This window comes from Zingiber officinale, chromosome 8A (assembly GCF_018446385.1).
Source record: "Zingiber officinale cultivar Zhangliang chromosome 8A, Zo_v1.1, whole genome shotgun sequence".
Lineage (NCBI taxonomy): Eukaryota > Viridiplantae > Streptophyta > Magnoliopsida > Zingiberales > Zingiberaceae > Zingiber > Zingiber officinale.
In genome coordinates this window covers 138,861,729-138,885,889 of record NC_056000.1, presented here as the reverse complement: position 1 = coordinate 138,885,889, position 24,161 = coordinate 138,861,729, and the positions used below count along the sequence as shown (strand labels likewise).

Below are 24,161 nucleotides of genomic sequence, written 5' to 3'. Positions count from 1 at the left end.
GACCGAAACTCACTGATCGTCCTAGAAAGCTCCGATTGCACCCATTTAAGTTCCTGTGGATTTCTAAAATTGCAAGGAGTCCAAATCTGGTGTCTATTATTTATTTTGGCTTCTTCAAATGTATTAAAATGTGATTAAAGATTAACTAATGTTATTCCTATATTCTGCCGACAGAGGAGAGAGAGAAGTGAGAGAAATATAATGAAGAAAAGAAAAACAATAGAAAAAGTTAAATTATCATGAGGGTAAAATAGGAAATGTTTTTAAAAAAGTGTGCTCTTTGGTAAATACCAAAGTAGTGTACGCCTTTTAGTAAATTCAGATTTTTAAGTGCGTCTTTTGGTAAATTACCGAATCTAATAACTCCAATTATAGTAATGTACAATAAAAAAACTAATAAGTGTACTTTTAGCTTTATGAATACGATGGAAGTACTAGGGATCTTAATGACGATTCCAGGTGTATGAACAATTATTTTAATATTTTCTTAATTCATGGATTAATCTAAGTCGTCGATCCGTATAGGTCACAAGCCCAGCTATAAATTTGAACGTCTCAATATAGTTTTTAAGTAGATTGATAAAATTTTAATTTATTTCATTTAAACTATTTGTTAGGATGGATTAATCAGACAAATCTATTAGATAACTTTTTATAATGCCTAAATATTATATTAAAAAATAATAATCTCAGTGTTCTAGATAATTTACTTGACCCAATAAAAATTTTCCATAAATTATCAACATAAATTAAAAAGTACATAATGGTCAGTAAAAAATCTAATATTTTTTTAATTATATTCTCCATTAAAAAAAATTCCCTTAAAAAGTTACACATCAGTTTCTCCGCAGAGCAGGATTAAAAGATAATTTCAGGATTAAAAAACGTAGGAGTGACGTACTTTGAGTTTTTTTTTTTGAAAACAAAACCATTGTGATAGATTATAAAATTTTTAGTGTCCTTTCAATTTTTACCTTTAAATTTATTGTTGTAATTTTATTTTTTTATTTTTATAAGAAAATTTCCCGCGACTCAAATTGCTATAAATTAATTTATATCTAAATTTGGATTTTTTTTTTTGCCTTTTTACTAATTTGGAAATTCGCATCGGTCCCACGGCAACATTTGTCAGCGATCGCTCGCTTGAGACGCTCGATTCCCTTTGACCAACGCCGCCCCCGGACATGGTGCTGCTGTCTACATCTTCGGTGTGGAATACGAATTCGCAAGCGCTACGGAAGTCGCAAGCGCGTCCGGTCCTTGGAACATGCAGCGCTACGGAAGTCGACGGCAAGGCCCACCCAAGTGAAAACCCCCAGATTTGAGGCTATGTTGAGAAGATGCGATCGGGCGTAGAGTGTCCTGGAGCTTCCCGGATCGGAGTTCAATATCAAAGAGATCCCGCGAAGAGAATCTCTGGTAAGCTTCGGTTTTGAATACATGGAGAAATCTTGGTAGATAGCTCGAAATAGATGGATTTTTGTGGTTGTACGTGTAGGATTGGCTACTGATTTACGAGTTGGGGAGTTCTGCGAAGAGTATTGGTCTAAAGGAACTGAATCTGCGCGACGAAATTGGCTTCGCATTCAGCAAAAGGCATCGACTTGAGCTTGATTGTTATGATAAAGAATGGCACCTAAGACTTCACTGTCGCAAGTTCATGAGGCGATTAAGGCTATTGGATTAGGATATGACATAACATCAGATATCCGTTTGAAGCACTGCAAGAGGGACTCGTCGAATTCATGTTTGATTGAGCTTGACCATAATCAGACTCATGATGTCGTCCTTCCCGGAGGGTTGGTTGTCGCAGATGTTCCTAAATCCATAAGGTGTGACAAAGGAGAAAGGATACGCTTCAGATCCGACGTTCTGTCATTTCAACAGGTATGCTTCTGTCGAGTTTGTTTATCTTTTAGGTAAATCGTACTATCCAGAGTCCACCTTGTAAATATATTATCCATAATGTTGATAGTGCTTGTCAAAAACACTTGTGTGAATTGATATGACACTCTTAAGTTAACCCTTAGATGGAGGTTTAGTATCAGAACTCATTGAAACAACATTAGTGACCCAAAATTACACGTTTATTGCTTTGTTACATATGTGAGATATTTCAACTTCTTATAGTGTATTTAAGATGGGACTAAATTTAGGTCTCATTTGGAAATTACAAATTGTAAGTTGAAGTGGAAAGTTCCTCACTATTTGTTGCAACACTAGAGATTTTCTTGAGAGAGAACACTCATAAAGAGAGATCAAAACCTAGGGCTATAAATAAGCCAAGTTGAGCCCAGCTTTGTGTTGTTCAAGCTTGTTTGATAAGCAAGCCAAGTCAAGATGTGTCTAAAATGAATCAAACTGTTGAAACATTTATGCTTGACATGTTTCTTTTTATGAGCTTGAGCTTGATTCATTTAGATGTTATTAAGCTCTCAATTCGAGTTTGTTTGACTTTTTGATATTACAAGTTTGTTTGTTCATTTTGAGAACTTTTTTGTCTATTTGCAAGATTCATAAGAGCTTGATTGATGAACATGGTTCATAAACTTTTTTTGTGGATATTGTTCATGAACAATTCATAATCTTTGTTCATGAATTTTACGAGCTAAACATATATGTATTCAAGTTTGTTCATTTTGTTTACTGAGTTGCTCAATTTTTTTTATTTAATTAACCTTGTGTATATTGAATGAAGATAAATAAGCTCTTGTTAAGCCGAATACCAAGCTTGCACATGAACGTTTGGTTCATTTGCAACCCTATCAAAACCTTATTAAACTGGAATTGGTAAAAACTAAGGAGTTAGATCTCATTTTTAGACCCGATAATAGCTAGACTTGCTGCAATATAGACTTAATTAATTAAGAAAAAGATACATTTTAGTAAATAACAATTAAATGAAAACTTGATTTTAAATGATCCAGTTTATTTTATTTGAGAAGTTTATTTTAAATTGATCCATTATTGTTTGCATCATTATCAGGTATTTTTAACACTGAAGCTTGTCATGCCTTTCATTGATTTGTATGGCATTATAAAAAGGAGGATGAGTTCTCAGTTTGTTTCAACAAAATTGGCACTTTTGCCAATCCTCCTCTACGAGCTATAAATTTGACACTAAGGGATAAAAGAAGAATTCTATCTATACGTTCATATTCTTAACTCTGCCCTTCACACAAGGACATGGGAAGTGAATTGCAATGGCCCATGTTAAATATAAGAGGGTGGAAGACCACTTCTCCCACAAACGTAAGCATTTAGGAAAGAAATCCATCTATAATTTTAATTTTAACATATATTTTTCATTAATTTGCAACTGCTGTGGATGGGAAAGAAATTTAGATACTGAATCTGATTTTTGAAAATCAAAGATTCAGAAACTTTAGCAATTGCTTATGGCTAGAGCCAAACCAACCTATCATTTGCCAGATCTATGGATTTAGATGTAGAAGTTTCTGAGGTAGGTGGAAACCAAAGATTCAAAAACTTTAGCAATTGCTTATGGCTAGAGCCAAACCAACCTATCATTGGCCAGATTTGCGGATTTGGATGTAGAAGTTTCTGAGGTAGGTGGATTTTTTTTCGTCATTCTGGTTGGAAATACAGTTATGAAATTTAGGATTCCTTTTATAGTGATGTTGATATATGAATGTTTTCTATGCTTTAGAATATAGTGTAGGCAGCAGTATATACATGGTAAGGGACTAAATTACATCTTTATTATTTGGATTGAGAGAGATGCTAGGAGGAGGGGGCTTGAATAGCATAATCAAAATTATTTCAAAACCAATGCAGTGGAAGTTCTTAAATACTTTAAAGAATTGTGGAGGAAATAAACTGTTTTCAAGTTTATTTTTTAAATGCAACAGAAATAAAAATCTTTTAAAAATCTAGTGAAGACTCAAATGAGCTTTAGAAATTTAAGTATGAGATGAATGAGCAGTGGAATGTGTTCATTGAAAAACCGACGATAGAGATATTATAATAGAAAAATTTGTGCGAATAACTAATAGATCTTAGAGTAATAGAAAAATTTATAAGTATTTTACATGGTTCAGAAACCTTAATTACTACTCTGCGGCTTAACTCCACAAAAAACGACTTTACTTTCTTTTTCTTAGGAATCTTATGAAACCAGAGAAAGCTTTTACAAAACCATTGACTGTTGAAGAATATCGATAGTAAGTCAAGGGTGACTAACAGTGGACAATTAATAAAATGGATAAAGTCCTAGAGAAATGGTCTCTAGGCATTTGAAGTTCTGGTTAGTTAAGGGTGACTAAAATGAGGCAATGAATGAAATCTTAGAGAAATGGTCTCTAGGCATTTGAAGTTGTGGTTAGTCAAGGGTGACTAAAATTAGGCAATGAATGAAATCTTAGAGAAGTGGTCTCTAAGCATTGAAAGTCCTAGTAAATTGAAGTCGAATTGTAATAGGTAGATGAGAAAGTCATGGAGACATGATATCTATTGGTAGGACGAGATTCAGTCTTAGAGTTGGTTAAAGTCAGGGTATAAGTCGATTGATACAAATGATAATTGAATCGACTAGGTAGTTGACTTATGCTGAAATGCCAATGAACAGAATATCTTTTTATGAGGAGTTAGTCGACTAGGCAGGCGATTGAGGTATGACTAGTCGGCTCATGAGCAAGGCAAGATGTTTGCTGAAGAAATCAATAACTATCACTTAGAGTCTACTGATGATGATTGAGTTAGTAGGAGAATCAATCATGATCCAAATGAAGTGGGAAATTGTAACAGTTAGATTGATCTATGTGAGAATAGTGAATAGATGAGGATGAAGCAGATTGATCAAAAACAACAAAAACTCTATAAATAGGGCTTCAAGGGGCTTTTTATTCAAAGTAGATCGTGTCCTATTTATATTTTTGCTGCAATTGATGATTTGTAGACATGAGCACAAACGAAATTGAATGTGCATTTACCTCCCTATAGCTGTGTTTCATAGTTCTAGCCGAATCAAGGGCAACTTGGTGTACGAAGCTCCTACTAATGCGGGGTCCTGAGAAGGGTCTATTGCAGACAACTTTATCCTGCTTTAAAAGAGCCGGTTTTCGTGACTCGAAGTCGATACCTCCAAGCCACGTGGTAACAACTTTACTGTTGCGCCAAGGCTCCCCTTCAGTCCTAGCAGAATCAAAATGATTTTTTTTTTTAAAAAAAAAAGAGCAAGAAGAACCCCTTGCTTGGAGGGAAAGATGTCGGGATCAATAGATCTTCTAAAAGAGAGTGAGAGTTACCTAAATGCATAATGGTTACTAGATCTCTCTATCAACACAATTCAATATTCTATCTATTGCAGTACTTACCAAGACGAATCAACATAATGGCTCTACAAAATCTCGAGCCGTGTTGAAGTTTCAGTCTTTAACTAGAATGACATTGTTTCAGTATCATATTGATGTTTTGATACTTGGTGCATATAGATTGGAGATTGAAGAAGAAAGAAGATGAAACATAGGAAAGAGACATTATCTGTGCCAAGTGTTATCGACTTTTAGTAATTTACTAGAACAATACATTTTGACTATTACGCTCGACACAATATGAGATTTCAAACCATGCTACTATAATTCGTCTATGTTGCTGATTTTCATCAGTCTAATCGACATAATGGTACTGTTATAATTCACTTGTGATGGCAATGTGCTGATTTTCAAATGCTCGTTTTAATAAAAAAAAGGGGAAAACTAAGTTTAAAAATCTTATAAATTCCTATTTAAAGCTTTTAAAATATAAATTTTAATTAATCCACCATTTTTATGCACCAATGAGAACTCGACTCTTGACAAGATATCAAGCTCTTCAATTTGGGCATTCGTACGATTTTTTTTTACAATTAATAGAAGAATTTTAAACCCCATGAGTATTGTGTCCCCTCAAGGTGCCATGTAGCATGCCAAATCAAGAATATGAAAGAATAACAAAGAAGGATGTTTCATTAGATAACCTGCATTTGCATCTTCACCCCTTAGATGGAGTCCAAATCTATGTCAAACTTGGAGCCACTCGAGTAGAGTAGGTGCGAGTCGTCTTCTTGGTCTCTGATTAGCTTGGAAGAGAAGTTTTGTAGTCGTTCAATAGAGTTGGAGTCTCAGTCAGAGTGTGCATTGACCTCATCGCTTGGTTGATACAGAAGAGGCATTGTTCTCACTGCCCAAGGTCTTCTTGTCAGTGATAATTCTTTTAGAGATAATCAATTGAAAGGGAATTGTATATTTAATTCATTATTATTTGAACTTACATTCAAATTAGGTTGAATTGGATTTGAATGGCTTAAATTTTATTACATGAGGCTTAAGCTTGTCTCACCTGATGTTGGCCAAAACTAAAATTTGTTTTTCCCATGTGGATGATTCATAGGGTTGCCATAGTTAGCACAAGTGGTATGGGTGGAACATGTAACTTTAGTCCATGCCGCTTGGTTTTGGTTTTGGGACAGAGTTGGAACAGTATGTTCCCTGTTACACTAAGTTTCAACTATTACATTTGAGATACCATTACCTTCAAAATGATAATGCTTGCATTTTGAAGTTCTTTTTGAGTTACCATCACCTTCTAAAATTTGTATGTAGTTTGGGAAGGACTAAGGTTTATGTGCTCACATCTGGTTTTTCATTGCACTAGATAAGCCGCCAATAGAAGAACTTCATCAATTTTTGGACTTTCAGCTTCCAAGACAGTGGGCTCCTGTTTACTGTGATCTTCAACTTGGTCCACAGCGGAGGAAGCAGAGCAGTGCATCTCTTCAGTTTGCCTTCATGGGCCCAAAGCTTTATGTTAATACCAGCGTGGTAATTATTTTCAGTCATGCATATTTGTTCCTCACTGGACTCATTAGTTGTTTATAGATGGTGATTCAGATAGCTTGGATTCATCAGTTAGGTAGACATTCTTCCTTATCAACTGCTTATATAGATTTAGAACTCTTTAGTGCTCTTAATTTACAAATGAGCTCTTTTGAGGTTACTATAAAAACTTGAAAACCAGCATGAAATGAAAAGTTGAATCTTGTATATTATGCCCCTTTGGATTTAACCTGCTAGGCAATTCTTGTTCAAATATCAATATCAAGATAATTTTAGGAAACTCAATAGTTGTATTGCATAATGCACTTTCCATAAAAAGTCAATAGTGGTCTAACTTAATGTTACAAGAGTTGATTCTTTCTTGAATGCAATGATGAAGGAACAAATGCATCTTTTGATTGTTTTTTTCTGACAAATATGCTTAGCATCTTGTGAAAATTTCTGAATACTTTTTGATCTCATGCAGTTCTTTCTCTTCTAGAAATCCTTTATTAAAATTTGACTTTATGCACATAAATTCCTGTAATAGTACTTACAATCATGATATTTGATCATCACTATCGTTCAGTAGATTAGACATGTATCTAAAGCACAAGCTGAAAATAAAATGGCAAGGACGTGCCCAAGTTGGTGAAAAAGTAAAACAAAGCTATCATTCATGCAAAAATTAGCACAAAAATCATTTACAACTAAGAAGTAAACATTGTGCAAAAAAGGCGGGTCCCGCCGCCCAGCGGCCCCCTAGGCCTGGCCCCACAGGGATCCTAGGAGGAGGTAAATCAGCGGTGAATGCTGGCCCGGGTAAAGCGTGGTGTCTCCGGAATTTAACACAGCCGGCCCAAATTATTCATCCAGTACGCGTCCGTGGACCTTCGACCCTACAACTCATTGTGCAAGGATGCCACGCCTTAACCGGTTGATCCAGCCCGCGGGGGCAACTAAGAAGTAAACATGAATATATGATAAGATGCATCAAGATCAAATAAAGGAAACATGGAACTTAAAGATCTAAAAATGAAATAGTAACTCATAAGTAACTTTATAAATGAGGAGTTACTGAAAATAAATCGTGCCCTAGGTGGTCCGGTGTGACCTTGGATTTTGATGTTTGAGTAAAGGGTTTAAATTAGGTTTTGTCTTGTGATTTGATGTGTGTTTGAGTGTACAAGGATTTGCAGGAGTGCACATGAAGTTTGAAGAGCTTATGACTTAGTGTGACTAAGGTGACACATCATAAAAGGATGATATGAGATATCCGAGAGATCGCAAGATGTGAGCACTAAGGTGGTGATTGGAGCAACTTTGGACAATGACGTGTTGGACCAAGTTGGAGGTTTAATGGCTCAAGATCTGAAGGGATTAGAGAAGGTTGCATGAGGCGACCAATGGATTGTAGGATGAGGAGGATTGAGGAGTAACAAGGACGACAAATGGTGGAGATGTACTACGTAGGTGAAGCCATGATGGCATGAGGAGACGAGCCAAGGGCTTGCGTGCATTCAAGGGACCCGGTAACTTGATGCCAGATAGACTAAGGGCAAAGTCAAGTTTTGATGGTAAGACTTTGATTGTGAGCTGTGATAATTGAGTGATATATATGCATGGGGCGAGGGTGGAACTCAATTTAGGTGGACTCAATTATTAGGATGATCCAAAGCAATTGTCGCATAGCTTGAACAGTCTTACAATTAAGTTCATAGTCTTCTAGTTTGTAGATAATCCAAAGCAATTGGATTATAATCTAAAGCTACACATTCCACTCGTAGTCTTATATTCAACCTTGTTATGACAATTGTAAAGTACTTACCTTCTGTATCATGATCTATCTTAATGTTAGTAGCCACGGGAGTTGACAACCCCATGGCACATTTCATGCCAAATTTGTTAAATTGCTTGATATATTTTATTTGATGGATATGAATTCCTCCTTAGTTTGTAAATTTAAAGATCTAAAAGGAAGTTCAATTCTCTCACTAAGTTTATCTTAAACTCACTCTTCGCATGATGAATTCATTGAAAAATCTTATTTGTTGACCAAAAGATGATATCATCTATTTTAACAAAATGCCATTTCCATTAGAATAAGATGGTTAAAGTCTTTGGAAATAACAAAGAGAGTTTCTCATATCAAGCCCGAGATGCTTCTATCAAACCACATAAAACTTTCTTAAGTTTGAAAATATGGTTTGAGTATTCTAGGTTCTTAAACCTGGGTGGTGGTTCTAAAAAAAACTCTCAATGAAACTATTGAGTAATGCCAACTTACCATTCATTTTAATTCTTCATTGATATTCTTATCAATGGGAGAGTGCTAGTATGACTTCATGGTTTCTATGAAACACAACATTGAGGATTCCTTAACCTTCTTTTTTTTGGATAAATAAAAATATATTAAATCCAAAGAAAAAGGTGTACAACAAGGATTGGGTAAGCCCAATCACCATAATCAACCATCCCTTATCCCCGGAGGCTACTTATGCTTGACATAGTGTCAGATTGGAGTATACTTGCAGGATCATTATACATGAGTTTGCATGCTCCTGAATATCCACTCAATATCTCTTCCCAAAGAAGTTATTGCTCCTCACTTGCCAAACATAGTGAATAAAGACAAAGCTAGATGACGGGCCTTTGCAATAGTCGCCTCCCATAGTAGCATTTACATAATACACGGACATCGTGTGTCTCATATGTAGCCAATCTCTGATCCTCCTCCAGAGCTTTGCAATGGGAGGGCATCCAATGACTCCAGCACCGAACGACGGAAAGTGCACTGTCAATCTTCCTGCCTGTCTTTAGTGGGAAGATGTCGCTGCGCCAACATTCATAATGTGACCGCATGACTTGGTTGAACATAGGTCTTCTGCACCATCCGAGCCCATGGTTTCTTGGACTAGGGTGCCTAAAAAAATATAAGCTCGGGTCACACCATCATCCTAAGAAAACCAGTCCAACATCTATCCAGCAGCCTCTAGTGCCCCAACCATCGAAAGAACTCGTATCAGGAACAACCGCATGATCAGCGGAGAGTCCATGTGAGCGACCTCCCCGGATCAAACATCTGTGCATCTCAAGTAAGTGTGATGCACCCACTTTATCTAAAGCGCATCCTCCTTGGCCTGTACCCATCATAGTACTTAGCCAAGAGGGCCAAGTTCCAAGCACGTAGATCCTGAAAGGCCAAGCCACCTTCATGCTTTGGTTTGCACATATCAGCCTAGGAGACCAGCGGGTGCTTAGACGTCCACATAAAAGACCTGTATATACTATTGATACGATCAATCGTACCCATAGGAAGTGGTAATATAAATAACAAAAAATACTCCACTCCCTGTAACACAGAGGTAATAAGTTGCCTTGCTTGCATAAGATAGAGCTTTCCGTGGCCAAGCAGTAATTCGTCTACCTAGCGAATCCAACAAGGGGCCATAATAAGAAATTCGAAGTCTCACTGCAGCCAGAGGAATCCCAAGATACATAAATGGCATGGAACTCTCCTGAAAACTTGTGATCGTGAGTAGTCACATGTGTCTCATCATCAGCCCCTGCTAGGTAGATACATGATTTCTGTATATTTATCTGAAGACTTAATGCCTCACCAAACTCCTATAATCTAGAATTTTGAAATGTATTATCATGAAAAAGTATTTTTCCATGATAGATATACATTAGACAAATCATTGTGCAAAATTTAAAATTTTTAGAGGTTTGTAGATTGTTTTAATACATTTCAAAATTTTGCACTAAAGTGTAATCTAGAACTCAGTCAATTGCATCAAATATCCAATCGATTGGGGCTTAGTTTGGCAATTGACTGTATGTAGAAGGTTTTAGTTAGCCGAAATTGATCAAGTTATTATTTGTGTTTCATTTAGATCCGAGATTGGGATTAGGATTACTATTAAATGATTAAATTTTTAGTTTGTAAATTGTTCGGTGCAATCTTTTTTATGCATGATAAAGAGGTAGAAGAGAATGGTTTAAGTTAGAAATTGTTACTACAATCTAGCCCCTAAGTAATCATGATCCATCATAGGTTTTTATGGTATGGACAAATAGTTTATGTTAGGATTATATTTGTATTTGATGTGCATGAAGTTGTGTAGGACTTAGATACACATGGAGACTCAGTATGCCCAAGTGAGCTGATGACTTAATCACTTAAGGATGGAGATCGAAGAAGGATGATATGGGATATTAGGGGAGACCAGGAGCATCATAGCACAATTGAGTTGAAGGAGGTAGATTACATGCGTGAAGGGGTAAAGGATGACACATACAGTGAGCCGAGGGCTTGGGTGCATCCACGGGATGAGTAGCTTGACGTGAGAAGGCCTCAAGGCAAGGTAAACTCCATGGTGAGTTGAGAGTTGAGAACATATACCTGCTAGAAGAGGGTAGATCTCAATTTAGGCAGATTCAACTCTTAGAATGATTGTAGTTGATGTTTTAGTCAATTGAATGGTGCTTTAGCTAATTGGTGGTTAAGTGAACAAATTAGTTGACTCGAGTTTCAACCAACAAACAAAATGTTCATGTTCAGGGCTATGGTTGGTGAATAGAATGTTTCTGTTCAAGGCTATGAGTGAGTCAACTAGCCAGTCCACTCAAGCTAATCACCAATGAGTGCATAGAATATTTTCATTCGTGGTTGAGTTGATTAGTCAATCTACTGAGCAGGGATCAATTGACTCAACTACATCTAATCGGCTCCTGCTATAGTAGAAAAATCAAAGAGAGTTGATAAGAAAAAGCTATGCGACAACGTTGGATTGGTGATGGCGACAGCATATACTGATGGTGCATTCTAGTCGACTGATCAACATTAGCACAACATAATGACCAAGAACAAATCAAGATGGATGAAGTCTTCTTATAAGAGGGGGTCTTAGAGGAAATTTGAAGGTTAACATTCCCATACATATTGTTAATGTTATGAGCCTTATTGCACTCATATTCTTCTCACTCTTATGCTCTCAATTATAATCATCTAAGAGTCTATAAGAGGTTCTCCACCTTTGGAAGTTGTCTAAGAAGGAGAAAGCATATTAGACATCTAGGAGTAATGCACTGAAGGATCATAAGTTGTGGAGTAGGAATGAGAGTTCCAAATCATGTAAATTAAAGTGTTAACTTGTTCTTTTTGAAGGATCGAAGATGTGATAGAGGGGGGGGGGGGGTTAAATATCGTTCGTTTTAAAATTTTTTCTTCTCGATTCGAAATATCAAAGTAGCAGCAGAATAAAAACAAAAACAAGTAGACTCGTTTGGTTACTTGGTTTGGAACATGTGGCGACTCCTACTCCAAGACCCGTGATCCTTGATTGCACTGTTGGGCAATTCACTAATATTCCTCCTTTCGAAAACTTCGGAAAAGAGGTAATGCGTACAATAAGTTAATACAACATAATGCAAGCTAAATAGAAATACCAACAATACAACAATGAAGATTGTCGGAGCTTCTTAGTGATGTAGCTTGCACGCTGAGTAGAAAATCAGAAGCAGAATGAGCAGCAACACAGTAGAATAATGGAAATGAAGAAAAGTTACTTCGGCTCGGTGCTTGAGGCTTGCTTTTATAAGTGTTGATCAGTCGATTGAAAAACCCATCAGTCGATTGATCCGTTTGGTCGACTGAATCTTGTCGACTGAATACTACGCTTTCCTTTGGTGATGAGATTCGATCTTCGCGTAATTAAGAGGATTAATTGATCGGTCGATCGATCACCTTTATCGGTTGACTGATCCTTTGAATTTCCTTCTTCTCTTCGATCTGAATCTTCTTTGACATTAATGTTATTTAATGTTCGGTCCGATCCGCCTAAATTCCAAGTTTGTTGAGATTTCAATCTTCTAAGTTGTTTATCAAAATGAGTTTGGTAGACCGATCCCCTTGAATACCAAATGTGCTATGTTTGATCACTCTGTGCCATGTCAGCTTGGTTCAGTCGATTGATCCTTCTGTTCGATTGATCGATCCACCTGGATTCTGCAAAACAGAGTTAGTTTGCACAGTAGTATAAAATATCCCTGCAAGTGTTGCATGAATAGGAAAAGACAGTAAGATTTGTTTTGATCTCAACTTGGAAACCTGTCGATTTTTTTAGTTGGATCAGCGACCTAGGGTTTGTTCCTTCCCGGAACACAACCTCCCCGTCGCTCTACTCTGGTTGCTTACCTCAATCTACCTGCCAAACATCGGGTCCTCCAGACCTATTTGGATTTCGGTTTAGCATCGGATCGGCTAGGGCTTCCTCTCGATATCAGGTCCTCCAGACCTATCGACTCCAACTGCCAAGTGTCAGGTCCTCGACCCACCTAGATTTCCTGCCTAGCTTTCACGATCTGCTAAAACTTTCCTGCCTAGCCGCGACTAGGGCTTTTACCGGTTGAGTGAACAACCTGCACACTTAGTCAATTGTCAGATCACAACAAAACTTAATTTAAACCTTTGATAACATCAAAACTTAGGTTCGATTCTGGTGCACCCTGCACCAACACTTTCTTGTCAATTTTATTTCCTCTGTATTTGATTTGAATTGACCTTGATAAGTTATTAGCTAGATTTCTTTAAATGTAAATCAAGAATGTTTGCTATTCACTCCCTTTACTCTTTTAACTAATCCAATCATCTATCTATTTGGTCCTAACAAAATTGATCCTTATGTTTAAAAAAATGCACCCAAGTAAATCTATTATAGTCATGAACTATTACTAGATAATATTTGTTACCATTAAGTGAAATAGTACCATGAATATCAAATAAATTTAAATGCAAACATTGTAACCATTGTGAAGTAATAAAAGTAAAGTTTTACTTTTATGAGTAGATTTGACTTGTTTGCCTTCTTGGCCCACATTACATAATTTGTCCTTGTTGTAGCGCCCTTCACCTAATCCCTCTTGTAAATTTATGCAATTTGCCTCATGTTATCCTTCCTATATCCTACTACTAGCATTATTGTTAGAATTTATTGTGTTTTATCAAACACTTAGTTGAGTGACACTCAACTTTGCACTCAGTATCACACAATTGACTAATACTAAGGAGGTGAAAGTTCATTCACTTAACTAATAAAATTGTAGGTAAAATTTATGTTGCCTATACCAATTACCTTAAGCTTCCCACTATTCTCAAATGACACCATCTCTTTGTTCTTGTGCTCGTGCTTGAGGGCGGTGAATTTTGCAATGTCCTCAATCATGTGTGTAGAACACCCGTTATCCAACATTCTTTCTCCAAAGTACCCATCCCTTGCTTGTACCTAGCAATGCTTGGGTACCCATGCCTTTACCATTCTAGACCTTGAGATTCCCTTAATGGAGGCTTTAAGCATGAAGGAGGTGTTTCAACAAATTAAGGAAACATATGATACCTTGTTTTGTCTTATAGCCAATACTTTGCTATAAATAGCTTGTTGGTCCCCAAGTATCTTGTTTAGATATTTGGAGCTTTAAGTAAATCAATCTATACATTTCTTCAATTCTTCCACTTGCAATTTAAATGAACATTCTGTTAAGTTTTTCAACTCGGGAATAACTTTTTCTTGAACTTTGCAAGTGGAGGATGAAGTTGTCTCTCCCATAAGAGCTATAAACTCCTTTTGGAGTGACTTAACCTTATCCTTAGACCTAGACAAGGAGTTTCTTAAACAAGCTATAGTTTCATCTAACTTATCTAATTCAGGAAATATTATTTCATCATCACTTAACGGCTCCCGTTGTAGCTTGATACTTCTTCTCTTTCATCACTTGAGCTCTCAACTCCATATCAATTGCCATGAAGGGAATGTGTCAGTTGACCTTGCACAACTCTTCCTTCAAAAACTAAAATGATGAAGGGTCATCCCAAGTTGCTGTAAAAACTTTCCTTTTCTTAGCTTTTCCTCTTGTGCTACTCCAAAATTTCAACTTGTAGTGCCCCTTTCTGTTACATTGAAAGTAATATTAGATTTGGTTTTGTTACACCTTCCAATTTTGTTGGTTTCTTTGATCCTCAAACATTTTCTTGACATGCTTTCTGTTGAACTTCTTGCTCTTCCTCATCATCGTCTTCATGAAGTGTGCTATCCCACTTGTTGAGATTTCACCTCGCTCTTGGTTTCATGCTCGGACTTGGAAGATGTCTCCTTTTACTTATTTATAGTAACCAAAGCTAAACCGTCTCCTTTGGCAGAAGGTAGCTTGTCATGAAATTTAACAAAAAAATTCATCAAATTTTATCAAAGATAAATCTTGGTACACTTGTTGGGCATCCATAATGGATGATCAAAGTGAGGTATGGGGAAAGACTTTGAGGGCATACCTTATAAGGTCCCGCTTCTCTACTTGTTCTTCAATAACATGTAGCTTGCTAAGGATCTCCTTGAACCTCCCATGTAACTGGCTCACTAATTCTCAATTCACACAATTTAACATTTGGCTCGATAAAAGATTTGCAAGAATCTCTTGTACCTTCATGGAGTTGGTTGAGCTTCTCCTAAAGGTCCTTGAGACTTAAGGGTTGGAATTGTTGAGTTGACATCTCAAAACCTTCTTTCACAATGAACCACGTATCAATATCTGCCATTAGATAATACTCTATCCTACCTTTTCAATAAGAGAAATTGGTCATGTTGAAGAATGGTGCCCGTATTGTGCTATGTTCCTCTTGCATTGCCATCTCTTAAATTTGCTCTTTTTGGCAACTAGTCCTCTAGTAGTGATAGGGCTCTATTACCACTTGTTGGATCCTTGAGAGGCTAGAGGGGGATGAATAATCAATAATTCATTTTCATGCTTGGTTCTACAAATTGAGTTAGTGCAATGCAAGTAAAAGAAAAAAAAAAAAGACAAACCAAACAAATTGAATAAGAGTTTTTTCTGTGGTTTGGAACCCCGTATTCCTGTTCTACAACTATAATGCATTGAGCTTAAGAATGATAGTATGCCAATTTTCAATGGTATTCCAGTGGCTAGACATGCCCATATTTATAGCCATGTAGCTCCTTTTCAGCCTTCAAATAGCTTTCCAGCCTTCGGTCATTTGATTGAATCATAATTGATTTTGTTTACCTCTTTTGCTACAATGGCTCCCTCAGTCGACTAAAATGAGCCATTGTAGCCTTCGGTCATTCGATTGAATCATGCTTCTAATTGATTTTGTTAGCCTCTTTTGCTACAATGGCTACCTCAACTAAAATGAGCCATTAGTCAACTGCCGAATAATAGCCTGTAAGCTATTTGGTCGTTGCAGTTCGTTAATGTCAGATTAATGACTTTTTCAAGATTTCTATTATTGAGCAATCAATTGATCTGGTTCACCAGTGGACTAACTGGGAATCACAGTTATGTACTAGTTGATTGATCCTTGAACAAAAACATTCTTTTTGTTTGAGCCTAAGTTGACTGCCTAATCAACTCATGGTCGGTCAATTCATCCTCACAAGGATTACCAGCATGCAGAGAGGTTCATCCTTGGGACTTCACCATGCTAAGAAGTTGGTGTGTGTGTGTGTATATGAACTAATTTGTATAGAATATTAAGAAATTTTCTTTATTTGTTTTGGACATTTGAGGATCCTTTTCCATTTGTGAATTTATTTTCACAAATCACATAGTTAACCACATCGAATTTGATTGAAAATAATTCCTTGCTCCAAACAATACTCATCACTCACTTGACATCACAGACACAACAATCATGTTGTTTAACATCCCATTCTTTCAATCTCATGTTTGTGCTATGGTGGAATCTAGCTGCAACATCCCTAGTTTTTTTTTTCTAGACACAAGCGGCCATCTGGAAAGACTACTAAATAGAACAAGTCACTAACGGTTATTATTACATGTCATCAATTACAAGGTTGTATTTACTAAATAAAGGAACTACAAGCAAATGCGGTAACATGAATCAGAAGGTCTTCCAGTTGTACTGTCATTGTTCCGAGCTGGACGCCTCTGCACAATTGTTCCATAGTCTGAAAAAAGTAAAGTCTGTGAGTTGAGAGATTCAGCATATTCAAAACCATCATATGCAAGAATACTTCGTATAATGTGCGTACTAAGGGAAAAGCGTGAGTCGCCTAAATTTTTAAACTTATCTATATTACTAACCTACCTAGTTAGCATAGTCTAAATGTAAACCAAAGCTTATTGATGGTCATACCATGATTTCAACGAGCATGAACATAAACATAAGCGTAGCATCACAAGAATATGACATAGCATGAACTAGCATAGACATAGGCATAGCATAACATGGTTATAACTGACATGAACAATAAAATAGCTTAACAGGGTTATAACTAACATGAATATGAACATAGCATCGCATGATCATAATAGACATGACATAAACATAGCATAACATGAACTAGCGTAAACATAGCACGAACTAATCTAACATGGCGTAACATGAGCTTGATCATAGCATTTCATCAACCCAATTATATACATAGCATAACATGAACATAACGTAGCATCTCAGGAACCTAACATATTTATAGCATAACATGAACATAAACATAGCATATCATGAACCTAAACATATACATAAACGTAGCATATCATAAAACCTTTTTAAGGCAAGGTTGGATTGTTGACAGTGACTAGCTATCATCATATAGTCGATTGATCAATCTCAGCTGTAAATCCATGGTACCAGGCGGCGGGACATCAGCAACCACTTTTTCGTTACTGTGCGTTGGCCTATAGTTGGTGGAGACTCCAACAACCCTTTTGTCCCGTGGCTGATGGAAATCTGGTGTTGGGCTCCCTCTGGGGCCTTCTCCCTCGCAGTATTCCCATAAATCATTATCATAATCGTTTCGTCACAGTCAACTTACCCAATATTGGGCTCCCTCTGAGCCTTGTCCCATAAACAGGGTCCCTCTGGGGCCTTTTCCCTTACGGTATCCTCTTTAAACCTTTATCATTATCACTTTGTTATAGTCAACTTACCGATATTAGGCTTCCTCTGGGGTTTTTCCCGTAAACAGGCTCCCTCTACGACCTTTTCTCTCACGTTATTCTTATTAAATCATTATCATTTTCAGGAGCATGTTTAGGGTTATAGATTATCAAACCAAGAAATCTGAAACTTACTTATACCACATGGCTATCCAACATCATCACCATTATAGTATGTTGATCCTAAAGAACATAACTTTACATATGCTTGCAAAGTTATCAAATATAATTATCTTCATTGCATGTTAAATCCTAAGGATCCGAAAACTTAATATGTAACCTATAAATGTTGTCATGGTAGGATGTAGGGAGAAACATAAACGCCCCCCTAAACCTAGATCATATTAAGGTATCATAATAAGGCGTCAAAAGAACATGACATAATCGTAAGCCCAAGCATGTAAAATCGTATCATACATATAGCCTACTAAACTATCATGATGTGAAACAAGGGTAAGCACAAGCATACTAAACAAATTCTGAAGCTTAAAAGTTCTAGGTGCTAATATGATATCACTCACTAAATGACAAAAGAGTATAGGAATTTATGAAATCCAAAATTATGCATTTATACAAGCCTTCAAAACTTATAAGGAAGGAACTTAAACTAAAGCATTAACATAGTTGAAACATGCACAATTTGTATGGGCCGAAACATGATATCCTTAGCAAGAAAACAAAACAAAACCTTACAAGTTACAAAAATCTGAAGCCGCACAAAACATAGAGGATAAATTTAAAGCAATAACATGGTTGAGAATATGCTAAACTAAATTGCCTAACGCTAACATGTCACCTATAGCAAGAAAATCATGCTAGGAAATATAAAGAGCATGGGCACAATCGAAAATCATAACTAAATCTCAACCAAATTCAAATCCAAAACCTACATAGTGCATGTAAGGTTATCGAGATAAGAAACAAGTAAAAGCATAATCATCATCACAATTAGCTAAATTCTGAAATTTATCACTTAACCTAACATGGGGTCAAAACGTACATGACTTTAGGGAACTGGTTGAAGCATAATAAAGTATAGAACATGCACATGAAACATAGAAACCTAAATTGGTTCTACATGAAATCTTATTTCGTTCAATCATAGGATGTTATCCATACTTAACCCATAGTTCTACATATTATAGGAAGAATTAAAGCGTCAAGAAAGCGAAGAACATGCCTCAAAGACAACTCTGCCCAAACCTTCTCTCTTTCCATTGGATCCTATTCCCATCAGGATTCTTCTTCCTCACCTCCATTCAGGGCTTTGGGCCAAAGAGACCTCCTTCCTTCTGCTCTCAAGATCGAAGAAAGAGGTGGATGGGGTGGCGGTGCAATGGCGATCTTGAGACAGTGACTTGCGGCAGAGGCTCGCAACTGCGTGTGAAGATGGCTCAATCTAGATCCATAGCTTCCTCTGACAGAAAATCAAATGGTGCTATGGTGGATTTGAAGCTCCCCCTAAACCACTAATCGTCCCTTTCTAGATCTGGAGAGAGTACAACAACAAGAGGAAGCAGTGGTGCATGATCGAAAGGAGGCGGCTCGACGACGGCTCTAGGGCACGACCGAAAGCTTGGCTGTTGGGAGCCCTTTGGTGTTCAAGGCCAAAGATGGGAGGCCAAAAAGGAGGTCGGTTGCCAGAGCAAGGCTTGGGCGACCGTTGATGATGAGTAGAGAAGCAGCGGTTGTCGACGGGCGTTGGCGCGATCTGTCGGAGCTCGCGAATAGCGACCGGCGTCAGAGGAAAAGAAATGAGATGATCGAGGGATCGAGTGGCACAACGATTGGCTAGTGGCTACTTGTGGTGATAGGCAACAGGGCGACGATGACTGAAAAGCTAGGGCACAATGTTGGTGCTGCTTGGCCCGAGGAGACCGGGAAAGGAGCTGGCCATGCCACTTGCCGCGACTGGCTGCGGCGATCAGGGCTAGCAGCTGTCGGTGCCAACGATGAGAGGCGATGGAAGAAGAAGATCAAGAGAGGGAGTCAACGACAATGAGATAAGGGGAATTGGGCCATTAATGAGAACTTAAACTTAGGGTTTAGATAAATTGCTTATATAACCATCAACTCCTCATTGAAATGGGTATTTCTAAATAGGCTTTTGCTTACCCATTTGTATCACTTAAAACCTAAAAGGGTTCATTTAAAATCTATAAAAATTTCAATAAATTTCATAAATTCATATAAACTTATTTCTTGATATATTATCCACTAAAAATATTCATTTTCCTTAAAATATTCTAATTATGTTAAATTTTAATTATTTACACCTTTATCTACATTTTTGGTATCTAATAACTTTATATATATGTGTGTGTGCGCGCGCGCGTATATTGGTTTAGGACATTACACTAGTTCTAAAGTAAAATAAATAAATAAATAAATGATAATCCAGTTAGCCTCATTGACTATCCCTGAGGTGACCGGCCCGACTCCACGGAAGTTTCTCACCGGCCACAAAGATAAATCGGGAAGCAAACGCGGCAGCCAGCCCAGAAGCCCAACATCCTTTGATTGCGCCCCCCCCATTTGGAAGAAAAATTCCTGCAAATACGCTATAGCCGCGGGTGTCTGGGTGACAACTTGGATGTCCTACCGCGGCACCATAGCTCTGGGGACGGAATCTAGCTCTAAAGTTAAGAGCTTCTAGGAGGTATTATATACACTAGTTTAGTATTGTCAAAAGGATACAATAATTATAAATTTTTTATTTTCCAAGATACTGTACCGCGGTGCATGTTGTTTGTAGATGATATTATTTTGGTAGATAAGACAAAGAGTAAATGCTAAACTTAAATCTGGGCTAAAAATGCTAGAAGTGAAAGATTTTAAAATGAGTAGAGTAAAGACATAATATATGAAATTTAAGTTTTGTAATATTAGACGTAATGAGACAATTGTTATGATAGGAGATGACGATATGTCTGTAACTTAGAGTTTTAAGTATTTAAGATCATTTTTATAAAAGAATGAAGAGATTCAGAGAAATATTTTACATAGAATACAAGCAGAATGGTTGAAATGGAAGAGAGTATCATGTGTTCTTTGTGATCGTAAAACATCTCTAAGACTTAAAAGGAATATTTTACAAAATGACAGTTAGACTTGCTATGTTATATAAACTAAATGTTGGGTTATGATTCGAGCACATGAGCAAAATATATGAGATGCAGAGATGAGAATGTTAAGATGGATGTAGAGGCATAAAGGTTGAACATGATAAGAAATGAAAATATTAGAGAAAGTTGGAGTTGCACCTATTGAGTGAAAATTTTAGGAGACGCGGTTAAGATGATACGAACATATACTTAGACGATCAATAAATGCTCTAGTTAGGCGATGTGAAACTATGACAAATGTGCACATCAAACAAGGAGGAAGATCAAAAAAGATTTGATTAGTAATAATAAAATAAGATAAAATTTATTTACATATAAATGATGATATAGTAAGAGATAGAGTCCAATGATGTAGAAGGATCCATTTTGCTAATCACATTTAGTAGGATAAGGCATGGTTGTAATTTTGTATTTTCGCCAAATTAATCCTTGAGGTAGATGATTTTCCCCCTAGTTCGTCTACCAAGATACATGTCCCATTTGGAATTTGAACCCGTCTTTTTATTACTCTTCTAAGTGCTTTACCATTGCACCACACTCGTGGGAACAAAAAAAATGAGAAAATGGGATAGAAGAATGGGAGAATTATTATTATTATTATTATTATTATTATTAAAAAATGCATTTCTATTCATGTTGAATGTGCTTTTATTGAGTAGCAGCAAAAGGTAAAAATAGAAGGATTAGAAAAGGTTAAAACCAAAATATATGCATATAGATTTCATTTTTATGTAACTTACTAGAAGCTTACCAAAGGTGTTCACCATAGTTCTCTAGAAACAGCTGATTCTTACAAACAGCTTGAGCGAACTTATTGACCCTGTTTTCTTATTTTAGTTTTCGATTGGAACTTTCACTCTGCATATTATTTGTTCGAATTAGTTAACTCTCTGTCCCTTGAGATTTTGGTACTGCTATAGTGCTATGTATAATTCTTTTCTTGCTTTAATTTCCCCTAGAATTTGTAGTTTATTCCAGAGTTGCACTGCTATAGTTGTTTGATTTTGGTTGCAAGAAGTATGAATTATGAGGCTTTTTTAAATAATCCTCGTGCTTTCTGATTTTGCTTAAGATGGAATTATGTTGGGCTTTCTCTTGTAATTGTAATCAACTATGCTTTGCAGGTGGATGTGGGGAAGAAGCCTGTGACTGGACTCCGGCTATATTTGGAAGGTAAAAGGAGTAACAGATTAGCAATCCATCTGCAACATCTTTGCTCTCGTCCACAATTTTTTCAGCTTGGTGACAATGCAAGTAACCACTTTTCTACCGATTCTCATGACCGAAAGTACTACGAGCCTGTTTCTTGGCAGCGCTTTTCTCATGTCTGCACAGCTCCTGTTGAAGCTGATGATGATCTTTCAATTGTCACTGGGGCTCAGTTGCACGTAGAGTATCATGGTCTAAAGAAAGTCCTTTTCCTTGGCCTCCAGTTCTCGTCAGTTTCTAATGCTGTGTTGGTCAAAGATCCCGAGTGGGAAGGGTCTCCAAACTTGGTGCAAAAGTCTGGTCTCTTTTCAACACTCATGAGCACTCATTTCTCCATGGCTATCCAGAAACCTCCGCCAAGGCCAGCAGATGTGAACATCAACTCAGCGGTGTATCCAGGCGGCCCACCAGTTCCAGTTCCTCCAAAGTTGCTCAAGTTTGTCGATACAACTGAGATGTCACGAGGCCCACAGGACAGCCCAGGGTATTGGGTGGTCTCCGGTGCGAAGCTGCATTTAGAGAGGGGCAAGATCTCACTGAGGGCCAAGTATTCGCTCCTGACAGCAATTCTGCCAGATGAAGAGTATGAGTAACACGCGAAGGAAGCGAAGTTGCGATATAATCAAGAATTTGTTCATTGAATTTCTGTCCTGTGTTTTCAGCTCGATGGCATTGTTCTTTTAGCTAGTATATCATACTTGTAATTGCTTTAAATAATCACCACTAGTTGCCGATGAAAATGCCATTGCACTGTTTCTGATGTTCTCATATAGGATTTGTTAAGAATTGCATTTGAGAAAATTATTGCGAAATAGGATATATTACACAGAATTGAAGAATAGCAAATTTTTTTATAGACATCCTACACCAACATTTGGTGCTTATAAAACTCAAAAAGAGCTGATGAGCATGAACTGTGGCTTGATAGGGCCCATTTCGTTTGTCTACATGCCAGTATGTTCCTATCTACCTGATTCTACATCACATTGGTATCCAGATTCATGCCCTAGTTAACCTCTGCTGTTCTATAAATTCAATGTGATTTGATCAGGCTTCTGATGGTTAAAAGTTTAGCAGATTAGTCTCAAGCGTTTTGGCTACCGTGTCTGTGCAATATCTCATGAGCATGAACTGCGGCTTGATAGGGCCTGTTGTGCCCGTCTACATGTAAGTATGTTCCTATCTGTCTGATTCTACATCACATTGGTATCCAGATTCATGCCCTAGTTAACCTCTGCTGTTCTATGAACAGCGCGATTTGATCAGCATTGTTGACCTTCTGATGGTCAAAAGTTTAGTAGATTAGTCTCGAGTGTTTTGGTTATCATGTGGGTACAATATCTCATGAGCAGGAACTGTGGCTTGATAGGGCTTGTTGCGTCCTACTATATGCAAGTATGTTCCTATCTATCTGGTTCTAAATCACATTGTATCCAGATTCATGCCTGTTCTTCTATAAACACAGCGTGATCTAGGGATGTAAACGAGTTGAACTGAGTCGAAAAGTATTAGGCTTGAGTTCGGCTTGTTTAAGTTATATTCAGGCTCGAGCTCGAATCGAACTTTTATCACAAGGTTCGAGCTCGACTCGTTTTGGAATTATAAAGCTCGCGAATAGTTCGAGCTCGGCTCATTATTAGCTCGATTATCAAAGTTAACAAGCCTAATTCGTTAAACAAGTTCGGACTCGTTTTAGAGCTCGCTTTTTGGCTCATTTTAAAGCTTATTTTAAGGTTCGTTTTAGAGTTCGTTTTTTGACTCGGTTTAAAGCTCGTTTTTTTACCTCGCGAGCTTATAAACGAACATGTTCGCGAGCTTACAAGCCGAATATCCTTAAGCTCAAGTTCGGCTCGATAAAATTGTCGAGCTCGAAATCGAACTTGAGCTCGGCTCGATAAGATAAACGAATGAACTCGAACGAATTTTTTACCGAATCGAGTTCAGAATAGCTCGCGAACCGTTTAATTCATTTACATCTCTAACGTGGTCTGTTAAACATTGTTGGCCTTCTGACGATCGAAAGTTTAGTAGAGTAGTCGGA

At 37.2% G+C, this 24,161-nt stretch overlaps 1 protein-coding gene across 1 annotated transcript; it reads left to right on the top strand.

The window, feature by feature from the left end:
- The first annotated feature begins 6,441 nt into the window (after positions 1–6,441).
- Positions 6,442–22,888, top strand: LOC122011341 (MACPF domain-containing protein At4g24290-like). Its single transcript, XM_042567726.1, has 3 exons — positions 6,442–6,490; positions 6,655–6,821; positions 22,036–22,888. The coding sequence occupies exons 1-3, from the start codon at positions 6,442–6,444 to the stop codon at positions 22,711–22,713; spliced, it is 894 nt and encodes a 297-aa protein (XP_042423660.1). The 3' UTR covers positions 22,714–22,888.
- Positions 22,889–24,161: the final 1,273 nt, after the last annotated feature.